This window comes from Leptinotarsa decemlineata, unplaced genomic scaffold (genome assembly GCF_025532065.1).
Source record: "Leptinotarsa decemlineata unplaced genomic scaffold, Ldec_3_MD MMD2_tig00026330_RagTag_RagTag, whole genome shotgun sequence".
Classification (NCBI taxonomy): Eukaryota; Metazoa; Arthropoda; class Insecta; order Coleoptera; family Chrysomelidae; genus Leptinotarsa; species Leptinotarsa decemlineata.
In genome coordinates, this window is record NW_027412690.1 from 9029479 (window position 1) to 9052220 (window position 22742).

Sequence of the window (22742 nt, forward strand, 5' to 3'; positions counted from 1 at the left end):
ACTAAAAAAAATCAAAAAACAAAATTCAAATCGGAATTGACAAAAGTTTCTGCTTTCTTCCTCTAATTGAAATTCTGATTTTTTTGTTGGGATTAATAAAGATCATTATTATACAGGGTGTAATTAAATAAGTGTAAAACATTTAAGGAGGTGATTCCTCATCGAAAAAAAGATAGGATCTTTCATATAAAGAAATTTCATTGGAACATCCCTTGTTAAGATACAGCCAACTTTTTCAGTGCTTGTGAAAAAAAATGTCATACAAATTTCATGTACCCCCTTTAAGGGGCTGTATCTTAACAAGGGATGCTCCAATGAAGTTTCTTTATATGAAAGATCCTATCTTTTTTTTGATGAGGAATCACCTCCTTAAATGTTTTACACATATTCAGTTACACCCTGTATTATGGTGTGAGCCCTTTGAATGCAGTCTTTGAATTTTCGAATTCTGCTCAATGATTAGGAAAACGACATTGTGAAGTTTTTATTGTGTTTAACTGATCATTTTGTTCAAAATGTTTTCTGAAGATTCTGTTTGTGTTCTATATATTTCACTTTCTAGGTATTCACACAAAAGTAAATCAAGGGGTGTCAAATCTGGTGATCTTGGAGGCCGTTTAATTCTGCTTCTTCTCTGTCAATCAAGGTATAATTCGTTATAATTCCTGTTGAATTCATCAGATTTGTCACCCCTTGAATTATTTTTGTTGGTGTGTGTAAAAAGTACATTCCATGGAACTCGAGCAGCGTCTTTACAAGATTTGTGGTGTAGAATTGGCGATGAGTGCCGTTTGAATCTTTGTATAATGTGCGAGAAAGTGTGGAACGAAATCTTTATGATGTAGATGGTCAATAACTAAGTAGTAAATGAGTAGCTGAAATATTTTTAATCTCAAAATGTAATTGTAATCACATTAAAATATTTTGGGACGAATATTAATCTACCTTGGAGATGGTAATACTGGTAGAGTACGTTCCTCTTCAATCAAAAAACAGAAGATCCCTGCGTTTTTTCTAAAATGTTGACATAACTTCCTGAAAATAATTTTATTTCGTTTCTTGGTTTCTACTCTTTGTATTGGTGTAATATCAGCTTATATTTTGAGTTCAAAAAAATAATTTTTGTATTATTTCCGAACTGTAGTAGTTTCCCAATTAGTTTTTGGTATACTGCACATACACTGCATAAAAAATGTCAGCTATTGTTGATTCGTTTCAGTAACATTCTTTTTCATTTTAATAGGATGATGCCGGGTGCTATGCCGATGAGAGGTCCACCTGGACAGGGAGGCCCTAGATCAGGGAGTGGAAGCATGAGAGGAGGCCCGATGGGTCGAGGTGATTACGGTAAGCTGGGATCGAGTTTTTCTCTTCGAAGTTCGGGTTAATTTTACTTAGTTTGCTTGTTAGTCAAGTAACTATTCCACTTACGAGAAAGAGGTTGCTGAATCGAAATTGATTCTATCATTGTGCGTAATAAGAATAAATTGAGAATTTATTTTATAACTTTTTTTATTTTTAAATATATATATATATTTTTTTTTTGAATATGGGGTATGAAGGGTAGTTTCGGTTAATGAATACAAAGCCTTTTAGGTATTCTGAAGACTCACATGAAAATGAAAAATCTTGGAAAATGTCTTCAGCAGGAATTTCATTTCAATTCAGTTTAGAAAAAGATTTAGACATTTTCAGTGGGTAATATTTTGTTGGGGTTATTCAGATTTTTGTTTTATAACATAATTTGTGCATTTATCTTTATCAAAAGGTAATTTACAGCAGTTTTTTTCTTTACACTAACTCATGCCTATACGATTGATTCTCAATGTATTTTTAATGCGCTTTTAATAATGCAGTATACAAAGTAATTTTTTTTCTCCCAACCTTTACTGCATTATCAATTTCCGCTTTTTACCATTTAAGGTTATGTTCCAATATGATAAGAATTTAACACAAATAATCAATAACAGAACCTTTTTAGCACTAACATTAACCTCAGTTGGTATGTGTATCACTTCTTCATTGTAAATGTTTTTAAATTAGCCGATGAAGATCTGACTGCAAGTCGAAGAAGAACTACATTTATTTTAAATGATTATTTTGTATATTAATGAATTCTGAAGTTTATTCCAGGTCTGAAAGAAAGTAATTTGATACATAGTAGTGCTTGTTTCTGTTATTTTAGATTACTATAGTAGTAATTAACATAAAGCAGTAGCAAAGTTTGAAGATATGGTTTGTCTGTAGCGAAAGGTTCACTTTCTCATGTTGAAATTAGTATGCGTCTGTGTAAGGGTGTGGTTCGAATGGATAGCCGGGGGCACCGCAGCAAGTCAAAAGGCATTGTAAAGCATTGCACGCGCCTCCGACTTTAACATGCATGTGTAACTTTCTCTTTATTTTCTCACAACTTTGTTGTTTTGAAATAATATTTCGCTTGCAGCCAGGAGCATCGGGTAAGTATGTGCTGTGGTGTAGGGACTCTTTATTTAATTTTTGTGTATAAGGTATGGTTAAGACGGGTATTTAGAATGGTAGTTTTGTTGCTGATCAAATTTTCGAGATTGCCACGTGAAATCGGGGGCATTTTGGTAATGTTTCTTTATTTGCTTCCGTTATTTAGCACCTTCAAAGGTAGTAATTCAAACATCGTGATTGAATAAGTGTATAAGGATTACATATTTAAAAAGAAACCTTCGATGTGAGATGTTAAGTTGAAAGCTTAAAAAAGCGCGACACGTGTTTCGCTATACAATAGCATCTTCAGGCGTCACAATACTGTATTATTGTATTACAGTATTGTCGCCTGAAGATGCTATTGTATAGCAAAACAAGTGTCGCGGTTTTGCAAACTTTAAAGTGGAAATCCCGATATACAGTGTTTTTTTTATCAAGTATTGGTCAGTTCCAGTATCAAGTTTGCTTTTTTATTCTTGGGATTATTATTAACGATTGTGTCAGAAATTCATTATCAATTCACCTTCTATAATTATGTATTCCAACCTGACATTTTTTTATTTTCTTCTTCTTCTTTTTTATGGTCTTGACCTGTCTTACGGCGCAGTAGACCAAACAAATTATTTTGATAAGGTTAAAATCAGAACATAATTGACGGTTGGTAAAACAAAAGAAAGAAGATTGTAGATTTAGTAATGACTAGGGATTTTTTTGGTTTATATTCATACATTCATAAGTCAATACTTGACTTGCCATTCTGAATAACCCACTTGACCTCTAGAATCTATTGAGTATATAAAATGAAAGTATTATATGTTCGAAAATTCTAATATGTAGTATTCATAGAAGTATTGTTATGTGGTAAGAAGCTGAAGAGATTCTGGCGAGAATTGTTACTTGACTCTTTTCCCGGCATGCTATTTGTAGTAATTCTCTCTCCAGGCAATCCAGTTGGATTTTTAGTTGGCTAAATTGGGACTTATTGTCTTTTTATAGATTACGATTACGACTATTACGGTTACGGGGACTATAGAGGCGGCTACAGTGATCCCTATTATGATGACTTTTACCGGTATGAAGATTACTATTACGATTATCAGCCGGCCCCGACGCAAGCGAGAGGAAGGGGTCGGCAACCAGCATCGGTATGGGTCGAAGTCAAATTTTTTTTGTTTTCAATCAAAGTACAGTCAATGGAGAATCGATTGAGCTCGATGAAGGGAAAAGTTTTACTCGAACTGATTATCGCTACAAATTGTCGAGATAATGTAATGGCGTAGAAAACAATTCCGGGATCCTTTCGAAACTGAATTTTTGGCAGTTAATTATTAACTTTGTGTCTAAATCAAGGATGGGGTGCTTTCGAAGGATAGGAATAAACCTTTTGCATTATACATAATTTTTGTACGTGCAATCGGATCTGGTGAAATTTTTACCGTTATCGTTCCCCATCGTGACTGTATCATTTTTTTATTGATCTAATGCGGTAGTTTGATTGTGGCACAGTGTCGGCTTGACTAATACAATGAGCTGCACTTAACCCAACATAACCTAACCCTAACAGCCCGATTTATATCCGCTTGCACGTGTTTCTCGAAAAACCAACTAATGATACACTTGCCACATTCAAAAATACCATCATATCTGAGCCAACTTCAAAATTGAGAGCCGCCGGGAAAAGTGCGACGAGAAACACAAACACATACACGCTATGAGTCAATTGACACACGACACATGATGATGGGTCATTGACAGGAAAAGAAATGATAGCAATAGATTAATTGTGAATTTAGGCCAGCCGCTGGTGGCTGGCTCAGATATGATGTGCTCTTAGTTGCAGGGTTATCCAAAAGAGGGGAGAGGGACGATTTTCGAAGCCGCCACGCCGAAACACTAACCTCACAAGATGGACTCGTACGTGACAAAGGTGTTTTAGTGCATTTTCAAAAACCGTTTCGGGAGAGTACAGACATATATCGTTCAAGTAGAAAACTTTACGGGACTCACTAGTTTTGAAATGTTCTTTTTTCTCATTTGTATTTTTTTTACTGCTACTCTTGTCTTTTATTTGAGAGACTTATCTATTTATTGTCTTACATTTCCTTCAAAAAGCGGACCTTGGATTCACCGTCGATATCCAAATAGCAATAGGGGATTCCCTGTAATGTTGCTAATCTAGTGTTTTTCGTGTGTGCTTTGGAAACCCAAATTCGACAATTTTTACTCTCATTCAGCAATAAATTTGATAGTGTAATATCAGTAACCAATCATCTATTATACTCTGTCCATCTAAGCAACAGAGTGATACAAAATATTATCATGATCTCCCAGATAAGGCTGCTTGTACAGAGTCGCACTAAGGAACAAACGAAATTTTATTAATTTTAAAAAAATAATATGCGGCAGAGTATTTGAGAGTATAGTAAAAACTTTAGGTGGAGTGTAGGGACACAAATTAGCAGTTTTTTCAGCCTTATCAGTACTTAACGTATACGCACACACCAAAGGCGTTAAAACGTAACTGACCACTCCAACACTGTAACAATGAATTCCGCCAGCCGATTGCAGTTAAATCTGATTGGCCAGCTTGAGGAGGCTTGTTTATTTCACCCAATAGATGCAAATGTGCGTGTTGATCATGTTCTGATCACGTATCTATCTTTGTTTGCGTTGCTTCGTTTGTTGGATGGATATAGTTTAGGTTTGTAATTTTCAGTCTATAGGAACATAAAGAAGTACCTAATTTTCATGAGGTTATGTTAGCCTCTTTACTTTCATTGAATTCATTTGATGGGTATTAAAAAAATTGTGGGCTATAAGTATTTCCAAAATTGAGGTGTTGTTGTACTTCAAGTTATTTGATAATTATTGGATCATTCTGTGTTTAAAAATCTTATCTCAGTTTATATTTGACATTTCGTGTTCCTGGTGCCTGGTAGTAACCGTTTCTGTCTGAATTTTGAACCACTTTCTCTCAAAATTCGAAAAATGAAGCAGTGTTATGTTACAAAAAAGAAATCAATACCAGACAACAAAAAAAAAAAAAAATCACTGAACAATACCATAGACATATTAAATTAGGTTAGGCCCTTCGACCGTTCACCGCGACCCTTCGGCTCTGCCGAACTCTAAAAACCTGATTCGATTCCCAGCGGGGCAGGCACAAAGTATGTGCTCTGCTGTTTCATCATTCTCCAAACAGAGGCGACACGACACACACTGTCTTCCGACAGTCCGAGGCTCTGCATATGATGATTCAAATGACAGTGACTTGTAAGAAGGTCTGTTAGACATCGTAGTTCATCCCTACTGTAGTACAACTATTGTTTGGCTTCGAACAGCTTCGAAGGGTGAATAAACGCCTTGGAGTGAGTCAATCCTGGAAGATTCCGCCAGAAGTCTATAAATCTTGCCATCCAGGTGTTCAATCTTTGTTTGGCAAAGCCTAAAGCGATGCCAATTAAGCTGATTAAGCTGCTTGCAGCATCCTACTTTGCAAGGGAGTCAGCAGCCCATACATATATAATAACCAAGTTATATCCATGTAATAACTTTGATATAATTACACTTTAATTTTTGAATTAATTATAGCCCAAGGTATTTTCTCCAAATATTCAGCTATAATTAGAAAACTATGAAGCTAGGGAAGTTGCAATCGATATTTACAAGACCCAATAAAGAATTTATTATCGATTGAGAATGAAAATAATCGAATTTGAGTTATTGAGGTTTCACACAAAAAAACCTAGGTTGGCACTATTGAAAGAACTAATCCATTGTAGGTACATACACTTCAGTCAGTATTAATAAGTTTCAACTCAAAATTTGGTATTGAGTTTCTTTGTTACTTCCATTCAACTTTTTGTCGAAGCTCTCAAATTCACTTATGCTTAATATGAAATCATTGATGTTTCATGTGAATAATATTGTTCATCAATTTATATTTATCATTAATTCCTTGATTTATTTTTACAAAATCTTATATTGTGATTGTGATTATTACAATTAGTACAATTCCAGCTTATTCTGTTCAAGATTAACATATATTATGACGTTCAACATGGTGTAAAAAAACTTACTCTAGTTCATCCCACTCCTGACGTACATTTATATTTGAGTTTGACGAAAATAATTGAAATTAATTGTTTTAGTAGTTCCAATATGACCAAACTTAGTTAAAAAGGGGTCTTACATTAATATTAGGTGGAAAACTAGGTTGAGACGAGCAAAAACGATACATATTCTTATGGGGAGCCCGTTTCTGAAATGGCACTATCGAAGCATTATCGTCGAGTCCATCGATTTTCAAACTTTTTTTTTTTAAGTTGCTTATTACCGCAAAGTGTCTAGGAAACTGCCAGCTTGAGTGTCTGTCAATGTGTGTCACAGCCAATGTTGTCCATTGATGAATATATTTTTAGGCGCTTTTTGTCTTATGTGCTTTTGCTTATCTAGTGCTTTTTTTAGAGAGCTTTGCTTTTGCTTTTTTGCTTGGCTTTGATTGCTCTAGGCAATCGAAAAGCTATGTGTTTTTTTGGCCAAGCTTTTTACACAACAATATTGTATTTTTTGGATAACCCTTTTTCTAGAGCTTCCGCATCGATAGTTATAAGGAAGGAGAGTAGCTGAGGGAGATTAACCAAGGAGAGGACAAGCTATCTTAGAATAGACAAGGTCAGAGGTATGGTCGACTAGGTTGAAGAGATTATTTTCAGTGGTATGGTATGTTTGGCAGTTGAATTTGAAAAGAATCTAAAATGTTTTCTCTTGATGAAAAAAAAATCAATCAGATTAATGGAGCAAAGTATCTGTTGTGATGTCAGAGAAGGAAATTTTCTGAAAATAAATAAGGTTGGTTCTGTTCTTGAATGAAAATGGTCATGAAATAAAATTATCCATAAAAATTCAACAATATTAAAATGAAAAATAATCGATTATTTTCGAGGAGAGCCTTTAATTTTTTTTTTAAATACTGTGACTTACAATAAAATAAATTTTAAGTCGTTTAGAACTGCGGTTACATAGTAATTACTCAATGTCCTAGATTGATGACCATATAAAAGATCAATTCACATTTTTCCTGTCATCCACGTTTGTGAAAGATATTGTCAACCAGCCGATTATTAAGCGGTTTTAAAAAAACATTCAGAAACATTTTTCAGAATATTCAACGAAAGTAATTTTTTTGTGAAGGAAAATCAGTTTTTTATCGACCTTTTTTGGGTATTTGTTATCTTCCACAATCTGAAAAATATAAAAAAATAATATAAAAACATTTTTTGTTCATTTCTGAAGACGGAGGCAGATTTTGGCCTCCGAAACGTTAAGATAAGTATTGTATTATTTTTTAACAATTTTTTTGATAGGCAAAACTGTTAAATACGACAAGTTACTGATAAACAGAAGATTTTTCTTTGTGAAAAATACTTTGATTTTTACGCAGTAACTTTTCGGGGTGAACTAAAAAGTTTGTCCTTCTCCGCTTGTATAAAGTTCTCCATTATAATTTTTTATATTTTTCAGATTGTGGAAGGTAACAAATACCTAAAACGCTCGATAATTTTTCAGAAATAAAAGCACGAAATATTTCACTTGTTACTGTCAACTGTCAGCTGTCTTGTCACTGATGATGACGTAAACTAGTGATATTTCATTGGATTATCGACACGTATCAATTGCAAATAATTGGATTATTGAAATCTTTCGATTATTTCCATGGCTAGAATCGAGTAAACTATTTTGATTATATAAAAAAAAGATATCGGATGAATAACTCATATTTAAAATATTTAATATTCGAAAATTGAAAAAATAGAAATGAATACCAAAAATTGCTGAAATTTATATATTTATTTCTGATATCATAGAGGCGATTACTGTAATTTAATCTTTTTTTCAAATACACATTTAAATCTCCCAAATTCAAATACTTTATTGGATCGAAGAAAAAAAAAATAGAAAATAATCACTCATATTCATCTTGATTTATTATATGCCCTTCAGAGTAGTGTAATGTGAATTTTTCAAAACAGTTCTATACATATCAACAAGTTTGTTACGAATTTTCTTATTTTTGGGATATGTGAAAATATCAATATAATTGTTGAATAATCAATTTTAATTTAAATTGATAGGGTTATATTTTTAGGGGAGATTTATTTTTGGTAAAAAAAATGTTGGATTTCTACTTCTCCATTTTTATACAAAAAAAATGAGAGTTCATTTCGAAATCATTTGCTTTTTTCCTTTCTTTGGTAGATTGCCACATTTTTTATATAAAAATGGAGAAGTAGAAGGCCAAAACCTTTTTTTTTTTTCCAATTTCAGTTGTTTCTAAGAATTTCCCGAAAAAATATGAGCAATATTTGGAGAAAAGTGTAAATTGAATCGAATTGAAATATTTCGTCAAAAGTGGATGGCTTTTGTTGATCATTATGATTTCTGTAAAAATATCATGAAGTCGATGGTTCATGAATTACTAGTGAAAGGCATGTAAACCAATAAATCGACTGTTATTTCAATTTGAGCAACATGCTTGAAATATTCGAGTATTTCTTTATAAATTACAAAATATTTTCATACGAAATCGAGTTTAGTTGTAGCTTTCACAAAATTTATAAACAATGATAGTTTTGAAGTATTTCGAAGTATAAAACTAAAATCAGTACTACTGCCCAGAGGAATATACTTAAATGTTTTTGTTTCAATAGTTTCGTCTACTTTGTAATACTTTGTAATAAATCGTCTTTATAGTCTTTATTCATCTTTGAACACATATGTAAAGAGATAACAATAATAGGTATTCGACAAAGATAAAGTGGCGAAGTATCACTCGTAGGTGTTTTCAAATAGGTTGTAGGCAGGTAACTTCCCTAGATCAGGGATAGGTAGGGAACCTTTCAGTCCGGTTCTAGATCGTACCCCCGCGATTTTTGTCTACAGTTATTTTTCTGTTAGGGAAATAAAAATAATTACGAATCTTGATTTAAAATGTTATTTTCTCGTGTATATTTCTTATACGCGAAAGAGATCCTCCGGGAGTGAAGGGGACTTCCCGGCTCTGGTCTTGTGGGATGCTCGGCGTCGATGAAAGGACCTACTTGCCTGGCCGGGCATGAAAAAAGTCGACACAGTGAGAAAATGAACGACGACTTTCATTTTCAAACAACGCCGAGTCGCCCCTGACCGATATGTCGGCCAGCGAAAACACACATGACATCACCGCAAAAGGAATGCAGTCGGCAACCGCTGATGAAACTTTTCTTGAGTACCGAAACGACTACAGAATTCTAGAACGATCGTTACCGATATATAAGGCCGGCTTCTCTTCCCAAGAGGGCAGTTGAGTTCAGAAAGTGAATCGAGCGGTTAAACCAGGAATTCAAATAGTGGAAATAAATTAAGCGTTAGTTGCTAAGTGTTGTTAGTTTGTGATAGTGAAATATTGTTGGAAATAAATTTGTTTAAGACAGTTAATTTTTTAAATTGCTACAATATGTTTTGAACCATCAAAAACCGAGTGAGAGATGCCCAGTTCTTCCGCCATCCCACGTACCGTTTTTGGTGGGTCAGTCTCTACCAGGGTCCTCAAATCCTCGTTCTGGATTACCGTAGATCGACCATTTTGGGACACATCTTCGAGGCTAAAATCTCCGGAACGAGATTTCACAAACCAACGTCAAACAGTGCGTTTATTACCACTGTCATTGTCAAATGCCTCGTTAATTTTTCGGGATGTTTCGGCAGTATAGAATACAAAATTCTCTAACGATCACGACACAGTATGCCACGACACAGTAGAATGAATATTTATTTAACGGGCAAAGCTTCTGAAACAACCTAATGATATGATTCATTTAGATTTTCAAGTGAAACATCTTGGATAGACTACTTAATTTTACCTGTTTCTTTGATATATGAGACTTAGTAGCAGAATAGCAGAAGTCAACCCATTCAATATATGTCCCTTGAAAAGCTAGATGAAACCTCAATGTTAGAGGTTCGAACTTGGATTGTTAAAATCCTAACGTATTTGAAATTGATGATGAGAAAACAAATTGATGAAATAACAAAATATTTAAATGAGTTACTCTGACAAAAAATATCGAAAAATGAAAAAGAACGAATAGAAAGAACGCTAATAGGTTGAGAAAACTAATAATTTTGACTAGAATTGGAAATTATTAACGAATGAGATAAACAATAAATAAAACGAAAGAATAAAGTAAAAGAGATTATTAAAAAAAAGATTTTCTGACTTATTATGATAAATATTATATTTTCAGGTTTCAATATAGGTATTTTTTTGTGAACAAAAGTAATTGACTGTCGTATGGATATTTGCGCTAGCTGTTCACTCATAATTATGTCTGGAAAATATTCTTCATAACAACATTATTTTAATCGGTGGCGAAGTGAACTGCATGATAATCAAATTATAATACTTTTATAAAAAATTATATTCTTGTCGACCATACCATGACCGTTGATTTTTATCTGTACTTCATTAAAATATACTGCTTCCTGTGTATCTTCGATTAATCTCCCCAAGTAGTGTGTTGTACACTCAGCCTCAGCGTTTGAAACAAGTACAAATTGAAATAAATAGTGCAACACACATATATTCTCTAAATATTTATGATATATTTTTTATACGAGTGTTATGAGGGCTTTAACAAGGCGTTTTCCCAAGAAAATCTGAAATGAAATGCTTCCTAATAAATGAATTCTCGAGTGGATACAATCGATTTATGAATAGATTAAGAATTTCTTGGGAGAACGCTGCCAGTGCTAAGTGTTTTTACCATGAATATGGTACTGATGCAAAACTGACACTTAGGAACTGGATGAAGGAGTCACGTCAGGTGTTTACTACGAAGTTAGCAGTGGAACACAGGTTTGTTGTCCTTTCTACCAAAATCGGTGTTGACCATTATAACATCCGACCTTTTCCCCCCAGAATTTCCCAGGTAACCTAAGCTAAGACATGCAATATCATGGTACTTTCCCCAAATACACAGTGATATAGTATCAAGTTGATCGCTCATGTAGAATACCTTACAATAATTGCAAATGGGAATTGACAAGTTAAAAAAAACCACGGTTCATGTCATTTGGTTAAGGTTCATTTTTGTATGAAAAGTTGATCAGCTGGTTATTATACGCAGTCTGAGTCTGTTGTGTGGTTTTTTCACTTAACAATGCTTAAAACAATAATCTTTTTATATTGCATTCATTTTATTTTTTGTGCCGTTCCAAAGGAAAGTACTATGATTGTAAATTTAGGGCATATTATGTAATGGTGTGTATCCAATTTTTATTTTCCATCCAGAATACACGGAAGAACTTGGGAGAAATTTTGGTATCTTCATAGATAGATTCTGGTCAAGTTTTTCCGTACCTGAAACTAGCCCATTACATAATACTGTGAGTTCATGAATCTACATCCTTTCTCCCAATTTGAACCCAAGTACCTACCATACCAAAATGCCTCCTTTAAGAAAGGATCCTCATTGAATGTATTCTGAAAATTATTTCAATTATTCCTGAAAATGTCAAGTGTTAATATCGTGCTGGACCCCGATATGTTTTTCGGTTGAATCGGATTTAGACTCCTTCATTTTAGTTGCTTACCGATGAGATGAACTGTAAAGGATATCCTAAAACTGTTTAATTATTTTAGCGTTCCTTGAAACCAATTTATTAATAATAATCCAGAAATGTACCAAGAATGTATAAAAGTCAATTTTTAATGTAAGTACATTATTTTCTAAATAATGTGGGTAATGTTAAGATTGTGATTAAAATTAAGTACCCTGTTTTTGCAGAATAACACTATGAGCTCAAATGAACCAAGTATTGTTCAAAATAACATTGTTTTTTTTTTCTCATTTGAAATGACGTTTGAGTCTCATTGTTGAAAACTATTCTGTCAAGAGTAGCGGTTGACTCACGGAAAATTCCGAATAGAGATGCCACATGCTACTAAAAACGAATTAATGCTTTGCTTCAAAGTTGATATCACATTTACTTTGCCAGCAAAAAAAAATTGCTCGGCATGGTTTACTAACCTTAAAAAATATACTACTAAATCGTTTCAACCGAAATCGCGCCTACTTTGATTGGCAAATATACCTTGATTCCGTCATTACTTGGAAAAAATTATGCTTATTAGATACAAATTGACAGTAATTCAAGAAGGCTTGAATATCGAATTTGAATTAACTTTTATTTTTTTAGTACATACCGAGGAATAATCAGCTCAGTAATTGAATAATCAACTCAGTAATTGAATTTGTCATTAAAAAAATTAATACAAAGTGGATGTGTGCTTTCATAAATTACTGAAGTAAATGCTTCCTTGTGAAATTTGGCTTCGATTGATTTATATTTTCTGAATTCAAGGTAAATTTGCAATCCTAAATTCACCTTTCCTTGCCTTTTTAGATGGTATTGGTAGAAAGGATTAAATAATACTTGATGTGAACTGAAACTGTGTTCCTTTATATTTTTTGTGTTTTTCGACTTTTTTCATTTCATTATGGATATTGCTATATTTCAGTTACATTCCCAGTGGTATGTTCATTCATTTTGATTTAACGAATCTCGCATTGACTCATTGTCATTTTTTTAAGTGGTGATCTTGAGAATGTAAATATTCACTTTTGCAGTTGGCATATATGTTCACATGATTTTAGTTGGGAATGGATGGAATGGTCTTGGGTTATTAATAAATATCTCTTCGTTCCCCTAAAAACAATTTCAGTAACCATGTAGATGATCTTACGTAATTATAAGTATCAATACCTTTTGGCATTATACTTATTCACATACATCAAATTATGTTTTACGAACATCAAATGCTGTTTCACTAACATCAAATGATGTTTCACTAACATCAAATGATGTGTGAGAGTAACAGTAATTAACATATTTGCTTCATTTATTATACACTTCTTTAAAAAGAATACAGGCTTGTATAAAATATAGTTCAGAGCTAGCTCTTCCATGTGTGAATGGCATCTAAGGATCAATATAAAACTCGAATGCCGTCATCAGAAATTAACTGAAATCTCTGACAGATCTATTGGGGACTTGATTTGTGTATCTGCATTCAGAGTTGGTTTGAGTTTCCTGCCGAAACTGTCAAATGATAGTGATAGGTCATCAGTTGCCAAATTTGGACTTTGTACAGTTAGTTTTCTTTGATTACCCAGTACAAGCTATCACCCAAATAAACAATTTCGTTGATTGAATGCAAAATTCAATTGTTTTGTCTTCACTTTTCACTTACAGAAGAAAATGATGATATATAAAACAATGTGTTTTATCTCGTCAGATATTGATGATGCATATACAATGATTCTTTGCCCAATTACTTATTAGTTTAAAATGGGAATTCTATGTTATGTTGCCATTACCAATTAACATATCAATGATTGAAATTTGAAATCAAAGTTCGTCGATAATGACGACAATTAAAATCAGTAATTTTCAAGTACTTCACACACAATTTCCAGTTTCAAGATCGCTGCTTAACAAATTTATCAAGCAATGTTATAATAATTGGAGAGTATAACCATTGTGAATGTTTCTTGCAATACTTTTGTCGCTTTCGTAGTAATTTTTCGTTAATAACCGTTCTGGTTACGTTTTTGGTATAGGCTGGCCGTGGGCGTGGGGTGGTGGCACGTGGCCGGGCCGGTGGCCCCCCAGCCCGTGGGGCGGCAGCCAACAGAGCGGGCCGGGGAGGAGCAGCAGGGGCCCGTGGGGCAGCACGCCAAGCCGCTCGTGGAGTGGGCCGCGCCAAGGCAAGTTTACCAGGTGAGTTGTCTTCGGAACTATTTTAATACTTAAAAAATTATCAAAACATTTCGTTTGAATACGAGTATTGCCGTAATCTAAGATTTGCCACTTGAAATATTAAGGAGTGCTTTGACTGGACGACATTCAGAAGTTACAATTACCAATTTTAATTATGAGAAATACTTGGAACTAGTTCTTCTTTCTTCATGAATCCAATAGAAAGTAAATTTCGTTTTCCCGATTCATAAACTTGTGTATCTTAAGGCATCCTGATTTTGGGAACTACTGTTGATATGCAAGAGAGAAATTCAACAAATCTTTTGATTTAATCAATGTAAGTCACTTCACTACCACAAAATCTCTAGTGTTCGACACAACTGCCTTATTGGTTAGTATGTTGTGATTTCATTTCATTCCATATACAAATGGCATGTTGAATAAAACCTCATAATTAATTACTTAACAAATGCGACTCTTTACTTGACTCGTTTCGTCTAGCTTGCATTTTCAAATCAATCAGAACAATAACTATGGACTATGCACCGTTTTGCATCTCTCTTACAGTCACAAACTGATCACGCCCTGCGTGGCGAGGCAGTCTTTCAACAGTCTTGTAAGAACCACAACCAACTTCTGTAACTCTGACTTAGTTGTTTCCAGTATTGAAATAAAGTAATTCACAAGGAAAAATACTACTCTTTTGAATTGATTAACGTTAGGGGTCACTATACGGCATAACCCTACTATAAATCTGGTGTCAGGTGTGGGGTTTCGAAAAAGAGCCAGAGTTCCAAAAAGTATAAGTGTTTCTACTCTGCAAGGCAAACTGCAGTGCGTTCCTGTTCAACCAAAGTTGATATCTAAAAAGTCGTATACTGTTCCAGTCCTTTCTGAGAGTAAAACCAAAATATTGTTTCAATTAATTACTTTTAAAAGTATATTTCTAATCTGACAATCAAGTTTATTTCTCCCATCTGTATTTAAAAAAAAATTAATTGCTTTTATTTGATGTTTCATGGAAGTCAATGAAACGAAAAGTTTAGCAGTGAATTCTGTGCTGCAGAATATTCTTTCAATCAGTGTAATTTCATTACTGAAGTGTTATATACATTGAGTTCATTTTAGAATTGGAAATACATTTTTTAATACTCTAATGAAAACCATTAGACAGCAATGCTCTTTTTGGTTTGAAGTAGGTTACTTTATTCTAATGGTTATTTGGATTCTCAAGTGAAATAATGCCATAAAATTGATTTCTTCATTTTCATTCCATCAATTATTGAGTTTCAGTTATGTTAGCAGTTGCCTAGTCACGAGCTTCCCCACCTTAATTCATCCTGTTTAATGACGTGAAGTTTGTTGTTCAAATGCAGTATGTACCTTATACCTATTATCCCTTTTTATGGGGATATGAGAAAACAAAGATTGGTCGTCTATATTTTTCTTGTCTGCAAAAATATTAAAAAAATTCAAATCAAAAGCGAACGTAATATTTGAAATGAAAATTCAAATTCTATTGTATTTGTGATGCACTATTTGGAACCTTTGGTGTAGTAATGAATATTACTGGAGTTTTTTCCCAACACCAAATCGTTATTTTTAACACCTCGACACGTGTTTCGATCACCAAGTGATCATCTTCAAGAGGAAGATTAAATTAAACTAAACGTGTTTCGATCACCAAGTGACTAAACTGTTTAGTTTAATCTTCCTCTTGAAGATGATCACTTGGTGATCGAAACACGTGTCGAGGTGTTGAAATAACGGTTTGGTGTTGCGATAAAGCTCCATTGTGAAAAAATGTTGTGTACTTTGACATGAGGATTACGAATCCAAAATCGGTGCTCCACCTTATTTCCAAAGTTCAGCCTTCAGATTTGTTTTTGCACGATACAAACTATAGAAAGTAGAATAAGATAGAACTGACCATTAATTGATGAAAATTCATTATAATCTATATTTAATATGATATTTTGGGTGTCACATTACAAGTATTGTGACGCTATACATTAGCATCTTCGGGCGTCACAATACAAGTATTGTGACGCTATACAATAGCATCTCCGGGCGTCACAATACAAGTATTGTGACGCTATACAATAGCATCTTCGGGCGTCACAATACAAGTATTGTGACACAATACAAGTATTGTGACACTAAACAATAGCATCTCCGGGCGTCACAATACAAGTATTGTGACGCCATACAATAGCATATTCGGGCGTCACAATACTTGTATTGTGACGCCCTATTGTATAGCGGAATATGCCATTGTATAGCGAAATATGCTATTATATAGCGACATATGCTATTGTATAGCGAAATATGCTATCGTATAGCGAAACACTTCTCTCGGTTTTGTAAACTTTTAAATGGAAATCTTACATTTAATACGTTGAAGAAACAAGTATTCATTATTACCTTACAATGAATGGATGTCATCAGAAAACGAATCCATTGTCGAATCAAGTTTTTTTATGGGAAAAATGTTGATTATTAAACTTGAAAGTTTTAAAGAATGTGAAATAAGAATGAAGGTGATATGGTGAATGAATACTTGTGTTTTTTCTATAGTTTGCATTGTGCAAAAAGAGGGTTGCAGGCTGAACTTTGGAGGGCCTTATCACTGCAAATTTTACCAAGAAATGTTTTCATCATTTCATTCAGTATCACTCTATTTGAGTCATAGTTTTATTTGGTCTCCATAAATGAATAATAGACTAACGAAAAACCCATGTCTCTAACATTAATAGTCCAGTTGACCGATCTTTTTTCTCATATCTTCAAATCTCCTTTTCACGCTTATTATTTTCTAGACATTTTCAGGACAAGGATGCGTCTAATGAAGTGTGTCGAATATATTTTATAGAATTCATTTACCGATGTCATGTTAACAGAATTCAGTTTTTTTCACTGTTACTTTAGAAACAATGCAATTAATTAGTAAACTTCAGTTATTGTTATCATGTTGATAACTGTCAATATATTTTCCTTAGTAATAGTACAACTAAGAAAAACTTGATGGGCAGGGGCTGATTATCACAAAAATAGTTTTTAGAAAGTTGAAACAATTCATAACAGTGAATGATGTTCAAATCATATTGAAAAGAGAAAAATTAAAGTGACTATATCCGACTGAACTTTTTCTTTGATAAACTACAGATAATGCGAATTTACATTGGAATAAAAAAAAAATTAAAGTAAGGCCACTAATTTTCTGGACTCTTCAAAAAAATAATCAATCGCAAAAGCAATTTGAATATTTCAATCGTATTTTCGCTTTCACTAATGTATTATATGAAATGTTTTTATCATAAATCAAAATAAGTCTGAAGATTGTATCGAGGAGAGAAACATATGTATAAGAAAATAAATATTTCGAAATGGAATTTTGAATATTCATCTCTCCCAACGTACGTACACAGTAGGTAGTAGATGCCTGCCGAAAAACAACTACTTCCCTGGCTAATACTACGCTGGACATTGAATTACATCCGACAGGCATTTATGTAAACAGAGGATAGTCTTGTGTATGTTTCTCGTTCGTCCAATTGTAGGAGTACGCAGGAATCAATAGAGTAGGTCATGTACTGACCGGTTCGATATATTACTTCTCATCTTATAGCGGGGAAAGTAGTTATTTTTCGGTTAGCATTTACCAGAACTTACTGTGTAGGTACGTTGGGAAACAATTGTTTTGAGATTTCATTTCGAAATATCCATTTTTCTCATAGTTTTCATCATTTCTAGAACCAAATTTCTCATCAAATACTAAATGCTAAAACTAAAAAGATTAGTACAACAATATACCTCGTATTTCATGAATACTTTTTGTCTTTTCCCAAATCGTGTCTAAGTTATGCATTTCTGGACAATTTCTTAGTTAGGACGATGTGTACGGAGAGATTGGATAAATCTAACCTCACTCACAAGTCAATAAAAATATTCCCGGACAGTCAAGCGGCGTTGGAAGCTCTTGGCTCCCACCGAGCAACGTCTAAATTGGTAACAAACTGCCAAAAAAGACTCTCCTCGATAGGAAGACTTAACAGATTGTATCTGGTCTGGATTCCTGGCCATACTGGCCTGGAAGGCAATGAAGCTGCTTACTCTCTTGCAAAGGAGGGTGCTGCAAGCGGCTTCATTGGACCAGAACCTGTCATTGGCATCGCTTTGGGCTTTGCCAAACAAACACTGAACACCTGGATAACAAGAAGATTTATGGACTTCTGGCAGAACCTTCCAGGATTGTTGGACTACAGTAGGGATGAACTACGATGTCTAACAGGCCTTCTTACAGGTCACTGTAATTTGAATCATCATATGCAGAGCCTCGGACTGTCGGAAGACAGTGTGTGTCGCCTCTGTCTGGAAAATGATGAAACAGCAGAGCATATACTTTGCCTGCCCCGCTGGGGACCGAATCAGGTTCTTAGAGTTCGGCAGATCCTTTGGAGGGAAAAGAGGCTCACTCACTTTAGACCTACCTAGTCAGGACGACTTCTAGCCAGATATAAGGATTAAGGAAAATGACCCTCTTTTCCCTCCTTTGGAAAATTATGGTAGGTAATTAAAATATTTTTACTGCATTTTCGCGTTGACCAATAAAATGAATACTTTTTTATAATTCTCAGTATTAAATTTCATAATGGATCTCGACTGAAATTTCTGGCCATTACAATTGATTTTATATTAACCAAAAATTTAGAATCTGAAAAATTTTTCAGAGGTGATTTATTACAAGAAACTTGCAACTACTATTTAGGAAATTTACTTATTTTATAAATATTCCCTTCAAATTAGAGGTCATGACAGCATATTTTCCGTAAAGATCTTTGAATCGAAAAAATTTCGTTTTCACTCCCTTCTAAGTGGGTGTGTACAATACTCATACCAAGTCATTTAATTCATCATCTCTGATAATGTCTACTATAGTCGTAGACGAAATGTCTGACCCTTTAGCCTTGAACAGACAACGTGTTACCTCAGGGCTAGTACTAGAGTGCCACCAAGACTTAGCCAAGGCCTTGGTACATATAAACATTACCCTGAGGTGGATTGAAGGGCACGAGAAAAGGTAATCGCATTGCCGGCCCTTCAGCCAAGGAAGCGACTGGACTAAGAACTTAGGCAACATGTGACCCAATGGGTCACATGTTGCCTAAGTTTTGTGGGCTTACACTCACCCTCTCTTCTCTACAGATACAAAGACTCATGATTTATATAAAGTAACAGCTTATGCTAATAGTCTATTGTTCTATCATATACATTGAATGTTTTCTTATATATGAAACGTGTCGGTACTGTTGGAGTGACATCTGTAAATGATAATATTTGGGAATACTATATCTATATGTTTTGTCGGATTTAGGAACCATCGTATTATTGAATTTCTTCCTGACGTTTCGCCAGTATGCATGGCTAGCTTCTTCAGAGGTCCTGGCCAAATGTCGAGAAGAAATTCTATGATACGACGATAAAGCTTACACAGATATAGTAGACCAATGCCGCGAAAGCAAAACAACCTCTATATCTTTTCGCATTTTTCACGACTGTCATGATATTTCTTGAGTTCATATTTCTTTTAGCAGGTAAGCGGAAGTTTGACGGGGGTCACCAGAACCAGGGGGAGACAAAGCGCCGATACCAGAGCAACTGGGGGAGCCAGCCCCTTACGCAACAGCCGCTGGGGGCAGACATTAATGGTGATCAGCAGACATGGTACCAGGATTCGTATGGCTCCTGGAGTTAAGTGAACAGACATTGCTAGCCCGCAGTGGGACTGAGTGTGAGTGGCCCTGCGTCAAGGAGGGCAATAAACGGGCTAGGCGCACCCTCTAGTAGCTGCTAGTTGTGTGCCAGCCCGGTCAGCCGATGGTGTCCCCAATCCACGTTAACTATTACCTATTCCGCATTCGTTTTTTTTTCTATTCTAATTTTGACTTGTTGTTATTGGTACATTCAAAATTCTTTTGCTGTACGTTTGTTTTTGGAATTTAAATTTGTCAATTAAATTGATTAAGTTATTTACATTACGTTTTAATAAGATGTTGTTTTATTGCCAGAGATTTTTAGGAGAAACAAGTTGAGAGACAATGAAGGAACATTGTTGTACCTTCGGTAGATATAAAAGTTAATTTTCCAAATTGAATGTAACAGTTGTTTTACTAAAGGTGCGAGTCATGTGGAAAGACGTTTCAACACATTTTTGGATTGATTGTGAAGGTACTCTTTGTTGCGTCATCTTGGTTTGGTTGCGACTAAAAATCTTTGTCATTTTGGCACAGTGCGTTCCTTGTTCTGGCGACAACTACAATTAAATCTCGGGGCGCCAATGCCTGTTCGTTGATAGTCTTTTTTATAAAAACAGCTGAGCGGTCTGTTTCCGTTTCACGTTCTATGTTAATTATGTTTTTTTATTATATAAAATGACGAGCTATCTAATAAGTTGATGTGTCACATCACTGCGTCATTTGTTTTTCCTTTAGTTTTTTTTATTAGTTTGGAATTCGTTGATACTGACAAGCATGGGTTTGACACTGAGGTGCGTGATAGTCGACTGTTTGGTAATGTTTTGAACAGCCGTCCATCTCGCTGGGCATTGAGGGACTCACTTGGTTCATGTAGTGTACAGCAGAGGCCTCGGGAGGCAGCAACACTGTGACTTTTGAAGATTTATGACTCTTTTGTGTTTCGGTCGGAGTATTTTTCGAATTTGATATTTGTGATTTTCGAGGTTATGAGTTGTTTGAGATTTCAATTTTTTCCCGTTTCCTAGATTGTTATTTTATGAAGAAAAAATTGAACATTTCAAAGCTGAGAGAATCACCGTGTTGGTTGCGCCTTGTGGTCTGCTGAGAATCTGAAAGATCGTTCCTCATGAACAAGAGTTGAATTTATTATATGTACAATATGATTATATATTTTATTCTTGGTAATGCATTTTTGCATTGTGATGATTGTATTTTAGCAGTAATTTAAGGAGTTTGAAGCATATACTTCTGTTTTCCGGCACAGCCAGTACATTTGTCAAAAATAAACATTTTTTTACAATTGGGATAGGAATGTGAATTAGCAATAGTTCTGGTATTAAATAATCCAAATTTAAAATTATTGAATATCAATTATACAGTAATATTCGATCGTCCAATGCTGTCCAAACAACGGCAACTTCGTAGCTTATAACTTTTTCCATGTGGTTAAATATGAGACGAATTTTCCTTTCTGTAAATTCATTCACATTAGCTCCGAAAAGGATTACAGCTGAGACACTCATTTGCAATCTTGGATTCAGTATTTACCATATATTATTTTTTGTACTCTAATTTAATATTTTGGTTTTTCATCTGTTTTTTTTGCTTTAGCTTTCCTTGGGTTCTCTCCCTTCTCAATACATCTGTAAGAAAGTTCTGTTAATTATATTACTTAATGATTTTTAGTGTGAAGTAGCTAATCTCTCCGTATTTGTACCATTTATGCCTATAGTAACACATCCGCAATTTTAATAAAAAAAACACAAACCATACTACTGTCGAAATATGGTCGATATTCATGGTCTCCACTTGTACTCGGGTTAAAATTCACTGGTATTAGGCGCAAAATTACATCCGTATAAAGAATTCTGGTTGAGCACGGGTGCTGAACATGAATATGACTAGTGAGATGCATTTTTGAAATTCATCTGTATTGTGTTTCATCGATATGATTTGGTCGAAGCACCTTGCCTGCTTCGGACATATTGTTATGTATATCATCTATCGATAATTATGAGAGGACTGATGATTTATATGTCTCAATAAACAGTTGTATGTGTATTACAATTTTACAATCGCAGGTCTTTCAATTCAAACCCTCAGCAACTTCTTTCAGCTTAACCCTTTGTCTTTCACATTTATTCTCACGTTAGTAATAGTGGCTTCAATGTTTTGGTTGGTCTCCAGGTTTTGCCGTTGTGATTGGTTACAATTTCCAAATGTTTCGACTGTAACTACGGCAGTAATCTTCAATGGCGAAGTCGAAGAGATTTATCAACCAGAACTATACTAGATATACAGTCACAAAATAAAAAGGAAAATTGAGGATTTGGAAGAGGGGTGTTTTGGTCTTCTACTTCTTAATTTTATTTTTTTACAAAAAATTTGGGAAACTTCCAAAGAAAGGAAGGAAGCAATCAATTTAAAAAAGATAACTCAATGATAATAATAATATACTTTATTGTCATTAAGAATGAATCTTGTGGACAAAGCTTGTGAAAAATAAATACAAATGTAAATATGGAAATATAAAATGTGAATATAAAAACACCTACAAAAAAGTCAAGTTAGAACATACACTATAGTTCAACGCCGAAATTCTGTATCAACATGATTGTGTACAGACTTGTTTAAAAATATTATCAACATTTATATAATAGAAATATAAACATATACAGTGTGGTCCACTAAGTGTGCAACAAATGGGAAACTTTTTTATTATCGATT

General features: G+C 34.2%; 1 protein-coding gene across 16 annotated transcripts in view; it reads left to right on the top strand.

Annotated features, from left to right (window-relative positions):
• The window catches only part of Syp (synaptotagmin binding cytoplasmic RNA interacting protein), a 113375-nt gene extending 91284 nt beyond the window's left edge, over positions 1–22091 (top strand). For 5 of the 16 annotated variants that reach the window (XM_074182863.1, XM_074182864.1, XM_074182866.1 and 2 more), the window contains 5 exons: positions 1244–1347; positions 3454–3602; positions 11297–11353; positions 14121–14280; positions 19851–22091. In XM_074182863.1, coding sequence (XP_074038964.1) covers positions 1244–1347; positions 3454–3602; positions 11297–11353; positions 14121–14280; positions 19851–20014 — 634 coding nt within the window. In that variant the 3' untranslated portion in view covers positions 20015–22091. Of the gene's footprint in view, positions 1–1243; positions 1348–3453; positions 3603–11296; positions 11354–12139; positions 12211–14120; positions 14285–15552; positions 15635–19850 lie in introns of those variants that run through there. The other 11 variants (XR_012467342.1, XR_012467341.1, XM_074182862.1 and 8 more) reach the window with 11 other exon arrangements.
• Positions 22092–22742: the final 651 nt, after the last annotated feature.